Source organism: Fusarium proliferatum, assembly GCF_900067095.1.
Source record: "Fusarium proliferatum ET1 genome assembly, contig: FPRO_scaffold009, whole genome shotgun sequence".
In the NCBI taxonomy this organism is placed as follows: domain Eukaryota; kingdom Fungi; phylum Ascomycota; class Sordariomycetes; order Hypocreales; family Nectriaceae; genus Fusarium; species Fusarium proliferatum.
Genome location: NW_022194798.1, coordinates 352,224 through 375,382, shown reverse-complemented (window position 1 = coordinate 375,382; position 23,159 = coordinate 352,224). Strand labels below are relative to the sequence as shown.

Genomic DNA, 23,159 nt, shown 5'->3' with positions numbered 1-23,159 from the left:
TCAGTAATCCCCGAAAGCTCTCCGTACTACAATAAGCAATTATAATTATCTCGCGAGATCATCATCTCGGCTCGGAGATACCATCGCGTCTTCGCGTCTTCACAAACAACCCTGAGGAACTTCTGCTTACTTTCGGGCCGCGATCGGCATTCCCGTGCCGATGAGGTTATTCACAGATTATTCCCGGAAATCATCACTACGCCAACTTATCCACTAACGGCTACCCATATCAGGAACAGCGGGCAAAGTCGCCACATAACTCGATAGTAATGACGTAACTGCAACGGCCACTCGTTGACCGTCCCCACCGATGAATTTTTGTAAGGAGAAATTGAGTTTTAGCATGGCTCGGTGTTAGAGACTAGTCGCCGAATCTGGCCCCGATCATTTCTGATAAATATACACGACATTCCACTTGTGATCTTCTCTCTTTTTGATCAAGTTTAGTTCAATTAAATTGTGGATTAACCATGGAGAAAGTCGAAACTGCACATTCAGATCCCAACGATCGCCGAGAATCTCATACTTCTTCACATAGCGATGAAGAATCATCCATATCGTCTTCACACCACAACCATCAAAATGACGACATTTCTCGAACATACTCCCTCGGCGACACAGAATGGCAGAGCATTCGCGCGCCCAACACAGGAGTAAGCATGACGCGAACTGTGTCGCGGCGAGAATCTGTCTTATCGAGGATTCGATCACGGCCTATCCCGGTGTTTACTCATCCTCTCGCGCACGTCAAAACCACAGAGGATCAGCTCGTTGACTTCGACGGACCTGATGATCCGTACAGACCGATGAACTGGCCTAACAAGAAGAAGATCCTGACCACGATGCTGTACGGGTTGGTTACCATGTCAGCGACGTGGGCGTCTTCGTCGTATTCGTCTGGTACGGCGCAAGTAGCCAAGCACTTCCACGTCGGCACCCAGACCGCAACTCTTGGCACAACGCTATTTCTTGTTGGGTTTGGGATTGGGCCTTTGCTTTGGGCGCCGTTGAGTGAAGTCTACGGACGACGACAAGCGGTGCTTATTCCCATGTTTATCGCGATATGCTTCAGTTTCGGAAGTGCAGTCGCGAAAGACTTTCAGACGCTGATGATCACACGATTCTTCTGTGCGTTCTTCGCTTCAGCGCCTGTGACGAATACAGGCGGTGTTCTAGGCGATTTGTTTCTGCCGTCGGAGAGGGGAATTGCTATGGCGGGGTATGCCATGGCCGTTGTTGGAGGTCCTGTTCTCGGTAAGTCTGACTTTTATAGTTTGTGAGGTTTGTCTTGGCTGACGCTTTTGTCTTAGGTCCTATCGTTTCAGCTGCTGTTGTGCAGGACCCGAGTCTTGGCTGGAGGTGGACTGAGTATCTCACTGGCATTGTTCAGATCATATTTTTGACGCTGGCTGTTATTTTTGTTGATGAGAGTTACCCGCCGAAACTACTCATCTACAAGGCGAGGAGACTGCGTCATGAAACAGGCAATTGGGCGCTACATGCGAAATTTGAGGAATGGGATGTTAGCATCACTGAACTCGCACGAAAGTTCTTGGTCAGACCTGTTCAGCTCCTCATGACGCCTATTTGCTTCCTCGTTGCGCTGTACGCCAGTTTCTGCTATGGTATTCTCTACATGCAGCTTGGCGCTATTCCCATCATCTTCAGAGAGATCAGAGGTTGGGGTATTCTAGTCTCCTCACTACCCTTCATCTGCATTCTCCTCGGAGCCATTCTTGGTGCCGGAGCAAATGTGTACAACCAGCTCCTCTACAACAAAGCCTACCACGCCGCTGGCAACCGCGCTGTCCCCGAGAAACGTCTCCCTCCTATGATGGTTGGCTCCGTGATTTTCAGCGGCGGTCAATTCCTCATCGGATGGACTGCTCAGAAAGATATTCACTGGGTCGTTCCATGCATTGGCCTTGTCTTGTTGGGAACAGGCTTCTTTACCATTTTTCAAGCTGCGCTGAACTACCTCGTTGATACGTTTACTATGTACGCCGCTTCAGCTGTCGCGGCCAACACGTTTCTTCGATCCTGTTTCGCAGCTGCTTTTCCGCTAGTGGTTGGACCGCTGTATCATAATATCGGTGTTGGCCCTGGGTCTAGTATCACCGGTGGCTTTGCAGCGTTGTTGATTCCTGTTCCATTTGTGTTTTATATCTATGGCAAGAGAATCAGGGCGAGATCGAAATGGTCCAAGGCCTCGGTGTACGACTAAAGAAGTACCATTGCTCGGAGGAGATATGAAAGATTGATAAAATGAATTTATAGATAGTCTAAGATTGCAATAATACCCCAAATATACTAAACGCCATGCTCATCTATGTATGCTCCTGTTTGTTGCCAACCTGTTTGTTCCATAAATCCTTGTACCTTCCATCTATTGAGATCAACTCCGCGTGTGTGCCAGATTCAACGACCTGTCCGTTGTGAATAACCAAGATCTTGTCCGCGCTAACGATAGTAGATAGTCGATGAGCAATGACGAACGTCGACCTTGCACGCTTTAACTCATCCAAAGCACCCTGAATACTTGACTCTGTATTTGTGTCAACAGCACTTGTAGCCTCGTCGAGAATCAAGATTGGGGGGTTCTTAAGGAAGACTCGAGCGATAGCTAGTCTCTGGATCTCTCCTCCGGATAGCTTGACGCCCTGCTCTCCAACCTCGGTGTTGTATCCATCGACAAAGCTGAGAATCTTGTCGTGGATGGCTGCGGAGCGACATGCGGCGTAGATCTCCTCGTCTGTTGCGGAAGGTCGAGCGTAGCGCATGTTCTCTAAGATCGATGCGTTGAATAGAAGTGGATCCTGAGGAACGACACCAAGAGCATTTCTCAATGAGCTGAGAGTGATGTCCCGAATATCATAGCCATCAATAGTAATGGACCCCTCATCAATATCGTAAAATCGAAGTAGTAGCTTCATGATAGAAGACTTGCCAGCTCCTGTCTCACCAACCAACGCAACAGTCTGTCCAGGCTCAACTGACAAAGAAAGATCCTGAACAGTAGGTTTCCGAGGATCATAAGAGAAACAAACATCATGGAAAGCAACACGTCCCTCGACCTTCTCCAGATCCTTAGCACCCTCCTTGTCGGTTATAGAGGGCTTCGTCTGCAGCAGATATAGCAGACGTTCAGCATCGACCAGGTCTGACATGAGCTGTCTGTAACTATGAGACAGAAACTTCAATGGCCAGACCAAGTACTCCCAGTACTGAATGAAGAAGACAAAGTCGCCGGGCGATGATGCACCGTGCCAAACGTCATAAATAACAAGAGTCGCCAATGTGAAGAAAGTGCAGGGGATAAGAGCGTTGAGTAACAGCTGGATGTACGCATCCGTCTTCTCGAAGTTCAGACCAGCGGATAGCTGCTTGTTCACTGCAGATCCGAAGCGATACTTCTCATAGTTGAACATGTTGAAGTAAGTGACGGTCTGCCAGCCTTGAACAGCTTGATGCATCACACGAACCTCTTCTCTCTTGGACTTTGTCGACTCTCGTCGGTTATCGAGATTCCAGCCTGTGGCCTTGACTTCGAACGTGACGAAGAGGACTGAGCCAATGGCCATAGCGAGAGCGACGTAGCTGTTGAACTTCCAGTACAGAAAGACAAAAGCGATAGCCAAGTCGACGACAGTGGGGAGGATCTCAATGATAAGCATGTCAAGCACATTGGTTAATGCTTCACCCTGCTCAATGGCCTTCATAACCTCCGCCGAGTCACGCTCGGAGTGAAACTCCATAGGCAGCGACAGAACGTGGTTAAAGGCTGCGTTCGTGAGAGATCGGTATGAATATTGCTTAATCGGGATCTTGGCCAGTGACTCAATGAGTCCGACTACAACGTCGTGAGAGGCAAGGCTCATGATAAGCCAGATGAACAAAGCATGGAAAGGATTCTGCTTGGCGAGGAGTTGGTCGGCCACGATACCTAGCTGACGGGGTACCAAAATGTTGAAGACTCGAGTAGCAAGGATACAGAACAGAGAGATCAAAATGCAGAGTTGGACTTTGCGGTCTTTCTTGGGGATCAAGAAGGGGAGGAAGATGGAAAAGTCGGAAAGGTAGCCCAGCCAACCACCCTTCTCCTTGAGTTTCTTTGCGCGTTGGCGTTTGATGTCGATTACGTCTTCGTCTGCTTCGCTGCCCGAGATGTACTCATCGTCATCGACCTCTGTGTCTGATGATGCCTCCGTACCGTAGCTTGGGCATGCTCTGCCGTTTGCATGGCCGTTTGATTGAAGAAAGGGCTGCGACTCTTCTGCTTCTGAGTCGGGGGTGTAGAATCTGCCACTGTTGGAGAGATGATAGATCATGAGGAAAAGAAGAGGTAAAAGTCTGAAGGTTTGAGAGGCGAGTTGTATAATATGATAGATATCATTCTGGCTGTTGAGAGCAGAGAATATTTGCAGCGGAATCTCGAAGGCAAGAGTGATGAGCGATGTTCCGAGGACTAACAACCGTGGTGCAGCTCGCTGACTCCAGATAAACGCCCAGAGAGAACCAAGAACAACAAGATGTATCGTCTCAGGCTCTTTACTCTGCTGGCTCTCCTGCACAGACGTCGCTATACCCTCAACCAAATACCCCAAGATCAAAAGCGCAATAGCAATACGGTCATAGTTCCGTGGGGTAGTTGTTTTTCCAATTGTACAAGCAGCGTTGAGGATAGTAACGACCGAAATAAACACTACAGCTACTGAAGAGCAGCTGTAGTGGAGGATATTGGAGACCTGAAGAGTTGACGGCATTTTTGCGAGCCGGGCAGGTAAGAAAGTGTAACGAGAAAAACGGTGTGATTTATTTGACTACTAGAGAACCGTCTGATCAAATCTTATATACCCAATTCCTCAGCCCTATGTACGACTCTGGCATGAAAAAGCCAAGGTCGCCTGCGGTCATTTGAGGCGCATATATTCGACGCAGCCAATCGGCGTGGGTGTGAGTCAATGCCACAGCGGGTCTCGCCACCAAAAGTAGCCTCCTTTGGGTAATAAGTTTCGACGTCTCGATTGGCTACGGCGTATTCTGCTGTGGAGATGCCAATCGGCCTGCACGGCAGGGTAAGATACGGGAGGATTATGCTTATTTATTACTGGTCTTGTATGACTTTGTATTGAGTCATGAGGATCCCACTGCCGAGGCTCGTGCTGTTCAATAGCTCAAGTTTTATGTTTTGCGGGAGGGAGGAAATGAGGTTTATTCCGGTGCCGAGAAGCGTGGGCATTATCGCGACTTCAATAGTATCCACTAGATGGGCTTCTAGACACTGGGCTGCGAGCTGACCACCGCCCATAAGCCAGATATCTTTCCCGTCATTCGTTTTTAGGCGTCTGATGTAATCAAGCACGTTTTCTTGTATGACTGTGATATCGGGGAAATTGTGCTGGGACATGGTGCGACTGGCTACTATGACTGATGCTTTGGGGCGTTTTGATACTGGATTGTCAGCGCCGAAGGATTGCATGACTTCGTATGTCTTGCGGCCCATGATGAAGTGGTCGAATTCTGCGTGCAGCGCGGGGAAGTCAATGGTGGGATCTTCAACGATCCAGGTTGTTGAACCATCTGGTGATGCGATGTAGCCGTCGAGACTTGCTGCGACGTTGTAGCGAAGGCGTGCCATGTTGGGCAGTGAATGATGAGATGAGTGTGAAGTGAGATGAGAGTCTGTGCGATATGCATGACGGCTGAAGATGTTGTTCGGTCGGGTGAATAATCTCGCCGCTTACTGGCTGGAGGGATTGGGCTTGTGAATGCTTGGCGTTCCAAAATTTCCTCTAACCACTAACAAGCATCTATTCTTCAGATTTCTTCACATCAGCCTGTGTCGAGACCAATAGCTCCTCTCTCAAAAGCCAAATGAGAGGAAACATAGTTCCCGGTCCAAGCAAACAACCTAACATAACAGAAGCGCAGCCGGCTCGGATCCATGAAATACTGCAAACCCCAACATTCTCAAGGTCCTTGAAGTGATATGCCAACCACAGAAAGCCAGCTGAGTAACAGCAGATGTAGTCGAATTGGATGACAGTTCGAAGCCCAAGGATTGGATCTTGTGGCGTGGTGAGGAAATGCTGCGGGATGAAGACTTCGAAGATACTGGAGTCCATGTTGAGAATGGTATACCACCACGTCGCCGTGCTTATAGCACTGACGACACCGATTATGAGTCGGATGGCATTAAGCTCTTGCTTCCATGTCCTTGGTGCCTGCTCCTTTGGCTCAGGAATGATCTTCGATAGCACAAGCATGATGATAGATCCCCAGATAGGAAACAGCTGCCAAATCCAATTCCACCAATTCCTCGCCTCAAGAGAAGTGTGAAAGAATGATGGGAAGTGCGTGATATAATATCCCGACACAATCGTAGGCAAAATAGCCATACAAGGTGCGAGGCCTGGGCGATACAGACTCGGTGTTGTGAGTTTGTAAGCAGGCGTGAAGATATAGAACAGGAAGAAAAAGATAGGCGCAAGACAGCCTATGCCAAACATTTGAGAGAGAAACAGAAACACAACAGGGCTAATCATGTTAGCAAAGACTTCGAACTCTGAAAGTCCACTTACTACTTGATCACAGGAAACGTATTCCCCGGTCGATACCCCTCGATCATCACAACAGCATACATCCCCGCAAAATCCGTCAAGAACACCAAAAGCTGCCAATACTCCTCCTCATCCGTAAAGAACTGCAAATGCGCAAAGGCAACAGTGACCACGGCGAAAACATCATCTAGAACAGGTACACCGTAGAAATTTTTAATCATAGGTACGGTAACGTCTTGCGCCGTGAAGTTGGAGGTTTTGACAGTTTCTTCGATTATTGGACCGATTGGCTTTGCCATTGCGAAGGCGCGGGACATGATGGCTGTGATTACGAGGAAGGGAACGGCGTGGATGGCACGTCGGAGACGGCTTTCGGGGGGTGAGGTGTGTAATGTCATGGTGATTGGTTTTGTGATGGAGTGAAGATCGTGGGTTGAGGGAATAAGGTGGGTTAATGTCTGAAGTTAGGTTGACGGACCCTTGTAGTCGGCCCACCAACCGAAGGATGCGAATCCTATAGCCAATCTTCATAGAGACTACATTACTGTCTGATAGATTGGATGGATATCCGAGTTCAAATCGCTTCGGTGGGTTTTTCCTATATCGCTGATCGCTGTGTCTTTTTGTTTATGTTCCCAGACTCTAATTTGCAACTTCATCCTCCTGTAAACACATGTTTCCTTTGAAGGGAGACAACAATTCCTGCCAATGATACAAAACAGCGCTATATAGATGCTGATGCACGCTTGTTATGAATACCCTCAAGAAAGAACCGTGCTAATAACCAACGCCGCTGCAATGACATATCCCAACACCGATTGACTCATCAATCTCACTGCATCATCCTCCTCATCACCCTTCGAATCCGTCGAGTTATCCCCACTGCCCTTCTCTCCTCCCTTCTTATCCCCTTTATCTTTATCACCCTTATCCTTATCGTCATCTCCCTTCTTTGTGGAATTCCTCTCACTCGTAAAGTTGCCCTTCAAACTCATCCCAAAATTCGCGGCTGTGAATGTAGCGTTTCCTCTTGACATCCACGTCTCTGTTCCAAACTCAATGATGCCTAGCCATGGATCTTTCGGTAGATCATCTGCGTCGATTTGTTTGTGAGCTTGTTCGAGGATGTACTGAAACAGCGGGTATAAATCCTCGTCGAAGGATAGTACGTCACTGTTATCTTTCGTAACGGCTGTAAAGACGTGCGTACCTCCTGAGTTTCGACCATAGAAGAGCGAGCTGCAGCAGTCAGTATTTGCAGTGAAGGACGAGTGGTGTACTTACAACTCCGTGTCCCCAAGCGTAACATTCGACAGGATACTATCATTCTGCCGTCCAAGCCACCACGGATCGCCCACCCTTCCCAACCAAACCATAAACTCCACCGCCGCAACCTGCGGATACAGCGTTCTATTCCTATCATCATCCAGGAAGAAATCCCATGCCGCATTCGCCTGCACGCCGTCTCCTTCTAACGCCGCTTTATTTTTCCCCCAGACCTCATTACTAAAATCGTCCGGTATTTTCGACGGACTGCCTGGTGTGTAGATCCAATCTGTTGATAAGCGGATAGACTCCAAGTCGCTGAGACGCACGGGGAGATTCGGGTTGTTGAAGCGCACGTAGGGAAAGGAGTGTACGTCTTGGATGTCCTTGGGCCAGTTCCACGTTGCGGAGAATGCAGGCGTGCTGTTGTCGACTTTGAGGCATACGAAGCCGTTCTTGGGACTCTTTTTGTTCCATGCGTTTGGGTAATCTGCAGTTGTCAGCAATATCCACGGTCAGGGTGAGATTGACCGTACATGACAGTGAGTCATTTAGTTCGCCATACCGCTGATTCCCGCATACTGTCTTTACTTCCTCCTTCCCTAAAGCCCCCGCTGCTAAAAATGCATAGCTTACAGCTGTCGTGACTTTCATCGTGAGGCGTCAATGTTGCAGTGAAAGAGACAAGGGTTCCATGCAGTGTTACAGCAGATGACCTGGGGTTTAGGGGCTGGGCTGTTGGGGCGACAACCAGCTCAGCCTCAATTGACGGTTCGGGTTAACGGCAATGAATTTTTACTTTGTAGAGACTTCTATAATTGTTAAAAAGATAGTTTCGATATACGAGAGGCGTTATGATGATATGGGCGCTTACGTGGCAGGATTTAGGTGCGAAAAAGTCACGACGTCATGGGGTTTTGTCTGATCGACGCGTTGTGGAACCATCGTAAGGTACCCGATTCTTTGGCAGATCACTTTACGCGTCTATTCTCACGATCGATGGTATAATTTGCATAGTATTTGCATAATTAATTGTCCAAGTTAGATATGTTTGAACCAAACACAAGCCCAGGTCGTCAACACCATCATTTCCCACTGTCGTCCGAATTGTCCACTCATGCCACTCCCAGTGAATGTCAAATCACCAATCTTGTCTCGTCCCAAAGACCTATGGGATTTAAAAATAGCTACAATGTCCTCATCGTCTTTGACCAATTTCCATCCCCAGCCTTGTCCCTGCGCACGCGTGGAGCGCCATTCAAATCGCCCAACGCTGTTGCCGAGCTGCATAGCGAACCAATAACTTTCCTTTCGTTTACTCACAGTCGTGCATCGTAGTAATTCCTCGCGCGTGTCTTGACCTTCTATCAGTGCAGCAAGACTGACGCGAAAGTCGTGCTTCCACTTGGCGTTTTTTGCAGCGGTTGCGAGCACGGGGGATGCTGCGTCTGGACCGTCGTAGATAATCACGGCGTTGGACCCGGTTGGAGGGACGTGGACTGCGAAAGTGCGCTTGGCGGCTGGGTCGGTTAGGATGCAGCGGATGTGAAGCGACGTGCGTTTTGTGAGTGATGCTGAGAGATTGTGGGGGATGCCTTGGGCTGCAGTTTCTTGTGAGACATGGAGAGTGAGGGCCGAGGTTGTCGGTGAAGTGTTACCCATTTTGTGCACTATGAAGCTGTCGTGGGTTGCGTTTATTGAAGGTCATTTACCGTAATGGCCATAAAGTCTCCAACCACAATGTATCTCAATGCACATGACTTGTCTCCCTTAACATCTCATGATATTACACGAGTTTCTTTATGTTTGCCATCCATCAGCTTGATCATATGACGGTCAGACTCGCGCTGAATACCATTTCTGGGTTTTGGTGTTCAGCTTCAGGGTAAGCCGTGGCTGGTGATGTGATGTGGCCGTGCACATGTGGCTGTTGTTAAGCCAACTCCACCTTTCCATGTCAGGTCGTTCAATTGATCTACGCAATCAAGCATTACAGCATCACTACGAACAGCCAAAATGTCAACACCAGAGCAGTCAACGCTTCATTTTACCTCTACGATAGTCTGAATCCTCAGAAATGACTGTCGATATCCTCTTGTGGCTGCGTCAGGTTGACGATACTGTAAACCCTCGCGAGCTCGACCCAGCGGAACAGCCAAAAGCTATAAGATCGACTCGCAAGCGATAGCGCAGCCGCAACTCGACCAGTTCCGACCATATACCAATCTTCGAGCCTATCAGGGACAAGTTTGTACATCCGAAATCACCTCCAGACTCTTCTAAATTCTCCAAACCAGCTGCCGAAAAGGCACCAACAAAGAAGCGAAAGACAACGAAGGGTGCAGTCCCAAATCCAAGTCCAAACGATGCACGATTCGACGATGAAGGCGAACAAGATAAGACCCCCAGACCTTTACGGAGCGTCTATATTCCCAGCGACACGTCATCGATGTCCTCAGCGAGCAGTCGATCTAGTGCTTCATCGCCTCGAAAGCAATTAGTAGCCATGGCATTATCCTCCCACGGCCTCGAAACGCGCGCTATGTCTGATCCATCCGGTCTTCCCCCAAGCCTGGCATCTATGCGAACGAAGTTATTACAATTCAGTCGTGGAAGAGGAATTCTTGGGGAGAATGGGCTGGACAGTATACAAGATGAAACAGCTGCGAGGGCGTTACATCCGGACATGGTTGCTATTTACGAGGATAAAAAATTCTGCTGCTCTAGACGTCGCGAAGAATTGGGGATTACACCGAGTCTCGATGATGTGGTGTATATTCTTGAGTCCGCGGGCGATTGTCTTCGCAAAGGGAGGTCTGAAGCAGCGTGGAATCATGAAGTTCACTTCCCTCTGCTGTGCTTGGCGCTTCGGAACCGATCAAAGGGTGCGTTCCGGCGACTCATCAATGTGCCATCTTGGTAAGTCCACAGCAATCGCTCTTCCGGCTTCTCTTCTAATAGTGGTAGTTCATCTGCATCCGTCATCCCCGACTACCGCATCCGCTTCGCGCCCGACCAAAAGATCGACTTTTGCGTCTATCTCGATCCTCACCACGATCCCAACGAGAAAAATATTTCTAGTACCGTCGATACCGTTCGCGCGCGTCTTCCCGCGCTATCAATAAACCCAACCGATGCCTTGTCACTGCTGGGCAAGCCAATTGCCATTCCCATCGAGACTAAGCGTCCCGGCGAAGGCTTGGACACTGCCAATCTCCAAGTCGCGACGTTTCTAACAGCGCATCTGACACTTCTACAACGACTCGTTGATGCTGGTGCTTCTGTACCTGTTGGCGATGGTGAGACGGCGCCTTCGGTTGACGATCTGGGCTTTTTGCCTTAATCGTGCAGGGAAATACGTGGAACTTTATCGCAGCGAGTCGTCAAGACTCTCGAACCGTACGTTTACCCCGCGCCATTATCACAGCTGTGCTAATCGTCCAAGGTGATCTGGTCAGAGAACTCACTCGGTTCGACGGGCGATATATTCGGCATCTAACAAATCGTCGCGTCGTTACAATTACTGCGTCAATGGATTGATACTACATACTGGCCCTGGCTACGGCGCGTTACACAAAGAGCTGCTACAGCGACTCAATTACGCGAGGAACCAGCTGGATGATGAGGGTCTCGGGAAGATGCAGAAAGAAACTTAAGTCATTGGTCGCAGAGCTTAGGTAGACCCCGCGTATACAGCCGGACGCCAATTAGATCAAGGGCACAGATTGACAGAGGTACTGTCGTTGGTTTGAAGCTGGACGCCGTGGAGTCCATGACCGACGCATGGCAGCCTAAGCGCCGAGGCCGCAATTTCAGGTCTCATTGCCTGATCCCCTTCCAGCGCTCGTTTCCCGTTTCCCTTTTTTTCATTTCTCCTGCAATTATTCTAAGTATTCCCGTAAGACAACTAATCCGATCTGCCTCACGTACATTGGGGCTGTCACCTGTATGGCTGAGGCTATCGGCGTAGCCGGCAGCGTTGTCGGAATAGTCTCCTTTGGCCTCCAGGTGTATACCGGGTTATCAGAGTACCTCGACGCTGTCAAAGGTCGAGACGAAGATCTTCAGCAAGCTAAGCGCTACGCGAAGGCGCTGCTGTCTTCCCTCAAGGCCATTGAAGAGGTGATAAGCAAAGTTAACGGTAACAATGCCTTAACCCCAGATGCCTTAGCCCAAGATGCTGTTGAGGAGTGCAAAGACTTGTGTAAGGCTGAGCTTCAAGCTCTGGGGACACTTCTCGAGAATTTGAAGGGGCCGCTTGTTCACCATGCGGAACCCTTTGCTAAAGCGAAAAGTTCCATGCACCAATGGAGCTATCCTTTCAAAAAGAAAAGCATTAGCAAGCTCGAGGACAGATTGATGTCTACCAATAACGTTCTTAAGACAGCTTTGTCTGCTTTACAACTGTGAGAAAGATCCTTCAAGTCCTTCGGCATGCTCTGGCTAACTCGACCTTTAAATCAGTTCCATTTTGAACGACCAGAGCTCGGCCATCTTGGCCTTGCAGAAGTCGATCGACAGCATCCAAATGAGAACAGAAAACATCTCAACAATCAGAGTAGAGAAAGCTATCGAGCTGGGCCAATATCGCCAGGATAGTCAAGCCATTCATACATCTGCTGAATCCAAGATCGACGAAATCCTCACCCATCTTCGCAACGCCGGAACTGCACAGTCACAGGTTGCCCGGCTTGTGTCATACCCACAAGATCTACAAATATTATGCGATGCTGTTTCAAATGCTGCATTCAACCAGCGACCACCATCTGAGCTGCCAGCTCTCCAGCCTGTGCGCTCTGATAGCCGCCTGAGCAATGCAACGCCTGGATTTTGTCGCTGTGCGAAACGTCAAGATCTTCAGCGCAAGGCTGGCCGATGGGGTTTGGTATTTCTCGAAACGGAACTCAAAAGGACAACATACCACGCGCCCGAATGCCCCTTGTCACAGGTAATGACCTCCAAGCAACAAAAGACAAGGGTCCTCGGAGTCTCCATTCCCAACATCCTGGGTATCTTGACAGCCGCTGTCGGTGTTTCAGTCTCTCTCACGACTGGTGCTGGCGGATTTAGCATGGGCCAGAACATCACGTGGGCTGCAACGGTGGATGACAATTCCTCCCCTTCTTTCAAGATTGTCAGGACTCTCTGTGCCCTAAAGACATGGAGAGAGCCAAGCTTGGGTAGCAAGGAATGCGAGATGATCGCCAGGTCATGTGTGCGGCGACTTCATTTATGTTATGCCAACCGCCAAGCGTCTCCGCTGGACATAAACAGTAACGGCGACTCAGTGCTTGACATCCTGGCATCAGGACTGAAAAGCAACGTGAGTTGATTTGAGCTTGGAATTAGCTGACGTATGTGCTAACTATGGATGTTCACAGCTAAGCCTGGGGAACAAACCTGGAGACGATGTAGCATTCGTTTTTCGGTCCCTCGCTGCCATTGAGGTGCCAATTACCTACGACCGAGACGGAAAGTGAGTTTAGAACTATACCTTATGTCATGTCTGGGTGACATCTGCGACATGCACTAATTTTTTCACACACCAGTTTACGTTTTTTGTCTTACGTACTAGAAAGTGAATGGTTACTTAACACCAACACACTCCCTGAAACTATGTCAGCACTCTTGTCTCGGTGTGGCGAGTCTACAAGACATGACTATATGAGCGTCAGGGGTTTTGACAACTACCCAAAAAGACGAAGCATCTTCAAACAGTTTCCCCAGATTGCCGAAAGTAAGTAATCAATAGTGTTGAAAACCTAGCCGGCCTCGGATAAAAATACTAAGATAAACTAGGTCTCGGGTTCAACCCACTGAGCATCGCAGTTCTAAGAGAGGACGAAGAAGACGTTCGGTTCCTAATCAAAAGATATCCATCGCTCAGAATGGAAGTCAACTACTGTGGACAGTCACCCGTTCATATAGCTGTCCTAGTCGGAAATCTAGACATACTGTCGCTCGTCATCGAAGATATCAACCCCGAAGCCTTCAACATCATGGACAGTAAGCAAAGATACCCGATCGATTATGCAGTTTCCCACCTTCTTAGGGAACTTTCCTACCTTCTTGGGAGACCAAAGGCAGATGACCAGCAGTCCTGTGTTAGTTGTAAGATGGTAGAGCTACTGCTTGATTCAAAGGCAGTTCTCTATGAGCGATCCCTGGAAAAGGGCCTACGAGAACCATGCAAACGTACCAAAACAGCCATGATCCAGCATCTGGCACAGAGAAGGAAGGAATTGGAACAACTAGCAGTTTCAAATCTTCCTGCTGCTCAGATACAAGACCTTGGTCTATGTAGAGGTTGGATCTTGGACCGAAATGCGTTCAAGGTGCAATGTTGTCTTACAGCTCAGTCCTGCAATGTACCAAGTTACCTCAAGGTACACTGTGACAAACAACCGGCAGTATCGCAGGAGACGCCAAAGTCTGTGTATACTTATATACTTGACAGAGAGACTGCTGAGTATGCTTTTTCATTGGGCTTTGACCGAGAGACTGCTTTTATCGACGCTTTCCGCCGCGTAACGGGTGATGTTATTCAAAGAGGTTCATATGGTTACCCCTCTCCCTGGTACGTCGACTGGATGCTCGAATATGGCGGTGACCTTAAATCAACTGTACCAGTGGATTTCCTGCCTGGGGTCGTTGATGGAGCCACATGGGCTCATTATCTCATGTCAATTCTAGGCTACAAGGCAAGATATTACCTTCACAGGCGTTACGACAATGTTCTGCCGCCGTCAGTTGCAGATGCCGCCTTTTCCGAGGTCCTAGGCGATGATTGTCGATGCCACTGCTCGTCACAGGGCTGCACACCTCTTATCAAGTTTTTGGAAGGCCTTGGGTGTCGCCGTCGCTTCCCTCGAACATCGTTTACTTTAACAGAGGGTATCAGGTCCTTCGTGGCTAGCATCCAAGCTCTAGTTGCCGGAGAACACACTGCACAGAGCTGGATGCCTCGCGCCGTCCTACGCTACGCGACATTCTGTGCATTAGGACTCCGTCACACCTGTTGTAAACATGCGCATGGCGGGTTATGCTCTATTATGGATTCAGATGAGATCGACGAGATACACGAGGAGGACTCTGCCACGCTGCAACAGTTGGAAGAGCTCGTTACGTATTTCGGGGATGGATATGGAAGCATAACCACCTTAGATACATTCTTACGGGACGTTTGGCTTCCAAAGATGCAACAGGTGTATCGAGAGATAATATCCTATCGTATCACAGATGAGGAGCTCAAGAAGGCAGAAGAGTGTGGCGTGAAGCTGGTCATTGCCGATAGCAAACCTATTCTCGGGTGTGAACCACCTGAACCTCCCAAAGGTTCAGATTGTGACACAACAGTGAATGTTGACGAGCCGGAACGTATGAGTGATTTTACTCCAATTGGTTTGGATGGGTGGATGAAACGACTAGACGAAATCGTGATAGATCCAGACCGGCCTGTGTTGGTCACTCCTGCGTCCTCGAGCACTATTAATGTGGCCCAGACCGGTGTCTCGAACGTCACATAGTGGTACCACAAGTTCAGACATTGTCAAGAGTAGCAAGATAGACCTGAAGGAGAAATGGGATTGTATCTGTAGATAAGTGCTTGTTACAGCTTTAAATCTGTTATATTTGACCTTATCTCCCTGATCAATACATCTATTAAAAAGAAAAGACTAATAAGAATAAATATTCCCTATATGTTAACGATTTGCTTTTAAATCCCATCAGGGTTGTTACTTATACAAACTAAATTGATACTCTTAAGTTGCTTCAGTGTATATTTCTAATAGGGTCTTCTTATCGGGGATGTGATTTCCAACCTACTGCGTTTCTAAAATTAGCCAGGTTGACTGCCCACCTACTATTGGCTAGACATGCCACTTTTCTCTCAATCTGTGTTATTAGTTCAAATAGCCAGAGGCTGAAATCAGAACTTTGCCTCAGTTAGCGCTGTAGTATCTTGGGGATCACCTGCGCAACGCCAGTTGCAATAACCAGTTCCTGCAAAAGTTTTATAAGTCTCACACCCTTGAGAAACGAGCGAATATGTCCCACAAGCAATCTCATATTCATGAGGTGGCAGCGAGGAGGCGCAAGATCATAGAAACGATTCACATGTCTAGTGCTAACGGAAGCATATGTTATGTCAATCTGTTCAGGTATAACGACCACTAATACATACCTGGACAGTGGACTCTGGCGCTTGGACCAGGCACAGCCACAAGGAGGAGTATAAATAGCGAAAATCGCCAGTATGATAGCTATGGTAATAAAAATACTCCAACAGAACCTCCAATATACTAAAATCTGTATTGGCTCATTTTCTTTTCTGGATGCTATCCATCATGTGGTCTCGATCATGTTCCCCTTCCCCTCATAGCTCCCCTCTTGTCCAGGGATGGATTCCAATATCGCAAACCCGCTAATTGCCCAACCCTCTCAGCTAACGTGGTAGCGTGGAAACTCCCGCAGCCACGCTAGCCACGCCATCACCACGAAGCATTAGTAGGCTATGGCAATCCCCTTAAACTCCCGGCAAAGACGGCATCTCCAGTTTCATTTCAATGCTAGCTGAAACCCCGCATCTTCTACAACGAGTATGAGCCCATCATAGCAATGATTACGTGGTGCGGTGGAGCGCAAGGCGCCGCTTATCCGAGTTCGCACGGCATCGATTGCCGAAGTGGCCCTTGTGTTATGAGCCGTGAGATCCGATGAGCTACGGCTTCAGCCACTACTGGCTCACACACCGTCATGGCTTGAAACGTGCCAGAGGCAGCCCGCCTGTTTCCAAGTTTGGAATAGAATCGACATATCCAGAATAAAGTAGGGTAGCCTGGTCTAGGTAGAAGACCCCTGGACCCCTCAAGGTATAAAGTTGCAGCTCTTCTACGTGCATCAATTCTTATCCAAACATCCTACATCTTCATCACTTATTCACTACTACGTATTATCAAGTAAATCATTCAGAATGGGTTGGTTCGATAGTAGGTGTCCCCACCTTTTCTCTAAGAAACCTTATGGCTGATTGAGATATTAGATGACAGTCTAGTCGAGGAGCAGTTCAATGACTACAACAAACACTCTAAGAACCCGGAGCATCACGCCAAACTTTCGCATGAAATAATCGGCGGCGCCGCAGCCTACGAAGCTGCCAAGGCATATGAGGACCATGTTGCTAAGAATGGTGAGATGAACTCATGATACTAAACGAGACGATACTGATAAGTGGACAGGCAAGCCAGATAGCCATGCCAAGGCCAAGGAATTCATTGTCGGAGCCGTTGGCGTTTTCGTCGAACGAGAGTTTGAGACCAGGGGTCTGGACTTCTTTGACAAGGAGGAGGCCAAGCGCCGAGGTGAAGATCGAGCAAAAACGGAGCTTGAGCAGCAATACTAGATCTGTGTAAGAGCTCTTTGGTAGCAAATGAATAAGATTGATAATAATGAACCGTGCGTGAACCAATACGTAATGCTATCTTACAAGATGTAAGAGTTGGTCTTGCTAACAGGCAGTAGGAAGTTTACTGTTTCTAAATGGGAAAAAATACTTTATAAGTTGCTTGGAGTGGAGATAGATATAAGACATATTTAGATAATACCATACTGTAAAACCTTAAAACCTAGTATCTTGGGTTATAAGGATAACTTAAAGTCTAATTAAGCTTACCTACATATATAAGTCTTAAAGTCAGCCTGGTAAATGACTTTATATGTCATATCTGACAGGCCACAAGATTGACATCTACCAGCTCCTGCTTCTAGCACTACGGGTTCCTTAACTAATCTGGCTTATATAAGGGCAATACAAAATTATGTTGACTGAATGGTGGGAAGAGGCTTTGCCAGCTGAGTTGACATAAGTCTGGGAATATAACCAAGGGAGGATGGTTTCTCGAGCTTATTAGGCAGTCTGAATTCGCCAATCTGACCCCAACAACGTAACTCCAAACAAGCCTATATTCCACCTTCCGGAGTTTTCGTGATAAGTACTGGCACCAAGGTTAATAGACACATTGGCCATATCTCGACATTTGATGTCATGTGGGTTAGGCGGTATTGAGATGGCTAGCTAAACCTTTTTCTTTAGGATGCTTTCCCCATCAAACCAGATGATTATATGAGGGGCTTGAAAAGACCTTCAAATGTCCCAGCCGCCTAACCTTACCACTTACGAGACACCAGTCTCTGCCGGATACTTAAGCAGAGGCTAGTATTGATATTTTGAGTTGGTGGCATTAGCAAGGCGCTCATATCACAGAAACGGCAATATACGAGACGGTCTGCGATATCATAATTCCTCATGCTTATATCTATAAAGGTTCATTTTCCAATCCCTTAGATAATATCGTGGTCACAGGGCTTTCCCTCAAAACTAGCGATATCATGCAAATGCAACGAAGCTGCATCTCTAACCCTCTTGATAGAACCAACAGTAGTGTTGGACGGTGTCTTGGGAATAAGCTTAACACCATCAATAGCGAGCTTGCTCAGAACATGAGCAGCAGCCTTCGCATTGATGTGAAGCGTCTCAGGAACAGGGTTGGTGATGTTATCGCAAGCTTGGTGATAGCAGGCATCCTGCTCAAGACCAGTGCCAGTGAAAAGACCACCAACTGGTTTCTTGATGACTTCCCGGAAAGCAACATAATCGGTTCCGCCAGTCAAGCCAACGGGTGTAACTTCGATCTTTTCCTTCTCAAAGAACTCCCTGAAGAGATCCTCAATAACGTCTGAGCCTGGAGGTCCACCAGGACCTACCTTCTCACCGGTTCCATCGAAAACACCAAAGAAACCACGAGATACCATATCGAAATTGAGATAGGCTAGGAGATTGTCAACATCATCGCTTTTAAGATTGTTGACGTAGTAGCGAGATCCAACAAGGCCGTTCTCCTCAGCACCCCACCATCCAAATCGGATCTTGAGCTTGGTGGAAAAGTGCTGCAGACCCTTTGCTGTCTCGAGGATGAGCGAAGTTCCCGACCCATCATCGTTGATACCAGGTCCTGCTTGGACTGAGTCGAGATGAGCTCCCAGCATGACGACGTTCTCGCCATCGCCGCCTTTAGTTTCCGCAAAGACGTTCTGGGTGATGCGTGTTTCGATGGTCTGGATGATCTTGACAAACACCTCGAGTTTCTCACCAGCATCGAGACGAGCCTTCAGCGCCTTTCCGGGGTCTTGGTCAATAAGACCAGTGGGGACGTACTCCTTTGGGTTAGGGGCTGATAGAGTACCAGCCGTAAGCTTGGCCTCGTCTGAGTTATAGATAACAACGACTTGAGCACCAGCCGCAGCCGCGGGTTTAACCTTGCCAGCGAAAGTGGTGCCATCAGGGCAAAGACCGCGCTCAACGAGTACAACCTTTCCTTCAACATTGAGCCCCTCGTAGTTTGCAGCATCGCATGCAGCTGTGCCTTCAGGACCATGGACAAGCTCAGCCGTTACACCGTCCTCAGATGTACTGGGGGTGTAAGTCAAAGCGACAGTTCTGAACGTTTCGCCTTCGACAGTGACCTCAGCTGCAAGAGTTTGAGTGAAGTTGGCAGGAAAGTCTTGCTTCCATGTCTTGAAGCCCTTCAGCTTTGAGATTTCGTGGTAGATAAAGTCAACTGAGGCGGCGTATCCTGGAAGACCAAAGGCGCGGTTTCCTCCGTTGGCGTAAGCGATGTCATTGAGTTTCTTCAAGTTGTGCATCAACCTGAGGTGGTCAGTGGAGGACATCTGAATGGTGTTTTATAACGTACCCCTTCTCCGTGATGAGCTTTTGAAGCTTCTTTGAGCTCACTGGAGGCTTTGTAGCATCCGCCAAAGGCGAAATGGCCAGAAGAGCAGCTGCTGTAGTCAGCTTCATGATGAATGGCTTCACGTCCCAGTCAGAGGCAAGATTCGAGAGCAGAGACCTTTCACTTTTATACCCGGGAAATGCTCAGAAGAAATAAGCAACCCCTCATCAACGAGCTCAAGTTCCTTCAATTCTTCGACAATCTTGCGTGATCCGCCCCGCAAATATCTCTATCACGGAGTAATCACCAATGTTTGGCAACTAGTCCGTGAAGATCAGTCGTCAATCGGGAAGGTCGGTAATTGATGATGCAACATGCCAAGCCGACACTAAGAATATGCATAATACCAACTTCCCGATCTGTATACAGCCTTTATCTCGACCCCGCTACTGGGTATTCTGAGTGCTTATCAAGAGATGATTATCTTGGGAAATAGCCTGATAAATAGGGCCAAGAGGTTCTTTACGGAAGTGCCAAGGGGATGGAATGTTTGTCATGGCTTGATGACTCTTGGGATGATGAGTAAGTGGCTGTGACGTATGTATACGAGGGACCTTTGTCTCTTGGCTAAGTGGAGATAGTGTTTATGTAGCATCGAGGCACGTCGGTGGATCTCGAAATCGCAGAAGAGACATATTCTCTCAAGATGTTCTCAATCTGATATATACGAATAATAAGCAGAGGCATCCCAAAGGGTACAGAGTCATCCCATGGTTGGGATTGATGCCAAGACTGCGCGTACTGTATTAATGATAAAGTACAAGGAAAGGGAACAAGAGACAAGATGAAGCTGACCTCAATCGTCGATCGAGAGCCCCAGACTGCTAGCACCTAATCTGGCCAGTGATGCAAGGTTTGCAGTCGCGTAGCACAAGATGTAATTTTACTCTCGTGAGTCGGATTAAACGCTGCGACGGAATATCTCTGCTGATAGTTCTTATCTTAGGTATGAAAGGGATTAAATACATAATACGAAATAGCTTGTATAGCAGAGCAAATAACGATGAAATCCCCCAAATGATCTATTTAGAGGTAATTGAATAAACAAATAAAAGAGATAGGGTAGCGAAGATTCCAAAAGCTACTAATAACCACCGACTGGACAAGCCCCACCAGATAGATCGACGGCGCGAAGCTCTGTCAAGGCTGTGCAACTTCCGCTGCATGCCAGCTTCATAATCATAGTCGACATTTCGAAATCCCTCTTCATAGACATGAGATATGACTTCTTCATCCACAAAGTGATTGGATGGCTGGACCTTCTCATCTAACTTAAAAACTTCGTCTTTAAGGAATCCACAAACGTCTGGTTCCCAAGAAACCTTGTCGGCAAAGAGGTTGATGAGCTTCATTGAAGCTTCAATGGCATTTCGAGCGCCAACGATTTCGTCGAAAGTTTGGATATACTTAGGGATAGGGTCCTCGCTGTTGCGCCGCGTATCATAATGGTGATGTCTCCAGATATTTTGCTTATCGTAGTTATGAAAGCAAAGTATCGGACCCCAGTCCCCATATACACCAGGCCTAAATCGGATGTATCCTTCACTATCGCGGTCTATCAAATCTTTGTGATTTCTTAGTCGTCGTTGTGTATGACCCAGGGAAAAAGAATCTGAAATGATGTGAAGACAGCTTCCAAGTGCACGAGCCTGCACGTTGATATGTGCATATCTTGGCGTACTTGCGATTAAAAGGTCCCGCAAAGAAGAATCTTGCGTAGGAGTAGACCGACTGTCGAAGTAGTCCGTCGGAAAATGCTTCTTCAATGGGTCGTTGGCAGATACACCTTGATTGCCACAGGCGAGTTTGTACATGACCTTCATCCACTGCAGGATACGTGTACGGGTATCATCTGCGGGATCACCGTCAAACCTGCCCATGGCATGAAGAAATTGCAAATCGCCGCGATGGGATCGCACCGTCATGTTGCGGCGATCGTTAGTAGATCCAAGATAGGCTTTGGCCCAATCGTACCCGACCCCGAAATGACGGTTGTCATGAGTATCGTTGACAAACAATAGACATGAGGGGTCATCATTCCAGATGATACCCCGAAAGAACTCCCACTGCTTATCATTGATGTTGTTGTAAAAACTCCCCTTAGGAAAGGGTATCCTTGACCGGATGAAAGCAGCGATTGCTATGCTTTCATGGATAGGACGCCTGTCCCAGTTGTCTGTAGGCAAAGGTACCTTGAGACCGAAATCATATTTGACCCTGATTGAACCTTCGTGGGAATTCGTCTCTAGGCTCCGTTGGTCAATATCTGAAGAACTCCGCACAACCAAATGTTCTGTCTGCACGGGGGCCGGGTTGGCTCTGACATCAACACTTCCTGCTTACATTAGCCAGTGCCAGACAGGAAAAAGGAGCATGGACACGTACCTTTAAGTGGGCTACCCCGTTCGTTGAGACCTCTCACGTCAACGGATATTCCGCTGGAGCAGGAGATCACGTGGAGATAGTTCTTGCTGAATGGACGAGATGGACAATGGAACTCGAGGATAAAGTTCTCCAACTTATCATTGAGTTGAACCTCATAACTTACTCGACCTTTGGACTCGCCGAGAACTAAATCATGTGAGAAGAGAACAGAAGAATTGACACTGCAGAAACTTACGACGGCCTTGAAGATAAACGACGCCTTCTCTCCCTCCTTCTATGATATTCGTGGGCTGGCGCAGGGGCCATTCTCCGAAATCGATGTGAGAATCTTCCAACGTCAGGTCTTGATCCAACATATTTTGAAGGAATATCTGACATGAGAAGTCAAGATCTTTCACATGGAAATTCTCATAATTAGTGGTTGCCATTCTGCACAGAAAGTAGATGTATGACTTGACATAAGCAGATGTGAAGTGCTATGCTAGAGACTCAGTTATATGATATAGTTATGTGAGAAGGAGTTGGGTAGGTAGACTCATGCATTGCAGTTTGTTTGTAAGTTTAGAAAACGTACTGAGAATATTGTTGCAACATGTTCGAGCTGAAAGCCCAAACAGGGTCTAGCCCAATATTTCAGCAGTGCTGGATGTTTTGTGATGGAATGTGATTACCATACATACTCGGGGTTTGCTTCAATGTTTACTGGAAATATTGAACTAAAATGCGCCACAGTGAGCTGATTGATGATGGCTACCCTCGATATCAGTTGGAAGTATCCGGAGGCCTTGATCCAATTTGATAGTATCTGACTGTGATATGCTACTTCTAGCTAGTCGGCAGGAAGTCAAGATGCGTGGCCTGGCTAGCCTGGGCAGTGCAACTCTGGGGTTTCTTAGGACCCAGTCCAAAATGGGGAGATCTCCAAGGCCCCGCCACTAGACCTACACCCTATCACACGATGTCCTAAAGCGCCAGAGAGATCTGAGCAGGGTGCTTGGCTAGGTTTCAGCCAGCCACAGGGCAAAAAAGGCAGATTGGTAGTATTAACGGAGACAAACGAGATTGAAATGAACGCCTCGCAGTCATACGAGGAGTGCATAGCCTTTAGCCTTGTTCGGCTTTTTGGGCGAGAGAGCCGATTTTCTTTACACATTCT

At 47.9% G+C, this 23,159-nt stretch overlaps 11 protein-coding genes across 11 annotated transcripts; 4 read left to right on the top strand and 7 right to left on the bottom strand.

The window, feature by feature from the left end:
- Window positions 1–470: 470 nt before the first annotated feature.
- FPRO_15689 (uncharacterized protein) lies at window positions 471–2,224 on the top strand (the record flags this gene model as incomplete). Its single annotated transcript, XM_031219964.1, has 2 exons — window positions 471–1,254; window positions 1,311–2,224. The coding sequence occupies 2 exons, from the start codon at window positions 471–473 to the stop codon at window positions 2,222–2,224; spliced, it is 1,698 nt and encodes a 565-aa protein (XP_031085670.1).
- A 103-nt stretch (window positions 2,225–2,327) lies between these two features.
- FPRO_15690 (uncharacterized protein) lies at window positions 2,328–4,763 on the bottom strand (the record flags this gene model as incomplete). The annotated part of the gene is made up of 1 exon (XM_031219963.1): window positions 2,328–4,763. The coding sequence occupies one exon, from the start codon at window positions 4,761–4,763 to the stop codon at window positions 2,328–2,330; it is 2,436 nt and encodes an 811-aa protein (XP_031085669.1).
- A 341-nt stretch (window positions 4,764–5,104) lies between these two features.
- Window positions 5,105–5,638, bottom strand: FPRO_15691 (uncharacterized protein; the record flags this gene model as incomplete). Its single annotated transcript, XM_031219962.1, has 1 exon — window positions 5,105–5,638. The coding sequence occupies one exon, from the start codon at window positions 5,636–5,638 to the stop codon at window positions 5,105–5,107; it is 534 nt and encodes a 177-aa protein (XP_031085668.1).
- Window positions 5,639–5,810: 172 nt separating this feature from the next.
- Window positions 5,811–6,958, bottom strand: FPRO_15692 (uncharacterized protein; the record flags this gene model as incomplete). The annotated part of the gene is made up of 2 exons (XM_031219961.1): window positions 5,811–6,537; window positions 6,582–6,958. 2 exons carry the CDS (start codon window positions 6,956–6,958, stop codon window positions 5,811–5,813), a joined length of 1,104 nt encoding a protein of 367 aa, XP_031085667.1.
- Window positions 6,959–7,321: 363 nt separating this feature from the next.
- FPRO_15693 (uncharacterized protein) lies at window positions 7,322–8,480 on the bottom strand (the record flags this gene model as incomplete). Its single annotated transcript, XM_031219960.1, has 3 exons — window positions 7,322–7,799; window positions 7,845–8,316; window positions 8,363–8,480. The coding sequence occupies 3 exons, from the start codon at window positions 8,478–8,480 to the stop codon at window positions 7,322–7,324; spliced, it is 1,068 nt and encodes a 355-aa protein (XP_031085666.1).
- Window positions 8,481–8,867: 387 nt separating this feature from the next.
- Window positions 8,868–9,488, bottom strand: FPRO_15694 (uncharacterized protein; the record flags this gene model as incomplete). Its single annotated transcript, XM_031219958.1, has 1 exon — window positions 8,868–9,488. The coding sequence occupies one exon, from the start codon at window positions 9,486–9,488 to the stop codon at window positions 8,868–8,870; it is 621 nt and encodes a 206-aa protein (XP_031085665.1).
- Window positions 9,489–9,903: 415 nt separating this feature from the next.
- FPRO_15695 (uncharacterized protein) lies at window positions 9,904–11,169 on the top strand (the record flags this gene model as incomplete). The annotated part of the gene is made up of 3 exons (XM_031219957.1): window positions 9,904–9,948; window positions 10,015–10,745; window positions 10,794–11,169. The coding sequence occupies 3 exons, from the start codon at window positions 9,904–9,906 to the stop codon at window positions 11,167–11,169; spliced, it is 1,152 nt and encodes a 383-aa protein (XP_031085664.1).
- Window positions 11,170–11,774: 605 nt separating this feature from the next.
- On the top strand, window positions 11,775–15,352 carry FPRO_15696 (uncharacterized protein; the record flags this gene model as incomplete). Its single annotated transcript, XM_031219956.1, has 5 exons — window positions 11,775–12,232; window positions 12,291–13,149; window positions 13,208–13,302; window positions 13,406–13,563; window positions 13,626–15,352. 5 exons carry the CDS (start codon window positions 11,775–11,777, stop codon window positions 15,350–15,352), a joined length of 3,297 nt encoding a protein of 1,098 aa, XP_031085663.1.
- A 1,448-nt stretch (window positions 15,353–16,800) lies between these two features.
- On the top strand, window positions 16,801–17,229 carry FPRO_15697 (uncharacterized protein; the record flags this gene model as incomplete). Its single annotated transcript, XM_031219955.1, has 3 exons — window positions 16,801–16,816; window positions 16,870–17,016; window positions 17,066–17,229. 3 exons carry the CDS (start codon window positions 16,801–16,803, stop codon window positions 17,227–17,229), a joined length of 327 nt encoding a protein of 108 aa, XP_031085662.1.
- A 938-nt stretch (window positions 17,230–18,167) lies between these two features.
- Window positions 18,168–19,686, bottom strand: FPRO_15698 (uncharacterized protein; the record flags this gene model as incomplete). Its single annotated transcript, XM_031219954.1, has 2 exons — window positions 18,168–19,533; window positions 19,580–19,686. 2 exons carry the CDS (start codon window positions 19,684–19,686, stop codon window positions 18,168–18,170), a joined length of 1,473 nt encoding a protein of 490 aa, XP_031085661.1.
- Window positions 19,687–20,640: 954 nt separating this feature from the next.
- FPRO_15699 (uncharacterized protein) lies at window positions 20,641–22,359 on the bottom strand (the record flags this gene model as incomplete). The annotated part of the gene is made up of 3 exons (XM_031219953.1): window positions 20,641–21,953; window positions 22,004–22,189; window positions 22,239–22,359. 3 exons carry the CDS (start codon window positions 22,357–22,359, stop codon window positions 20,641–20,643), a joined length of 1,620 nt encoding a protein of 539 aa, XP_031085660.1.
- Between the last annotated feature and the right edge of the window lie 800 nt (window positions 22,360–23,159).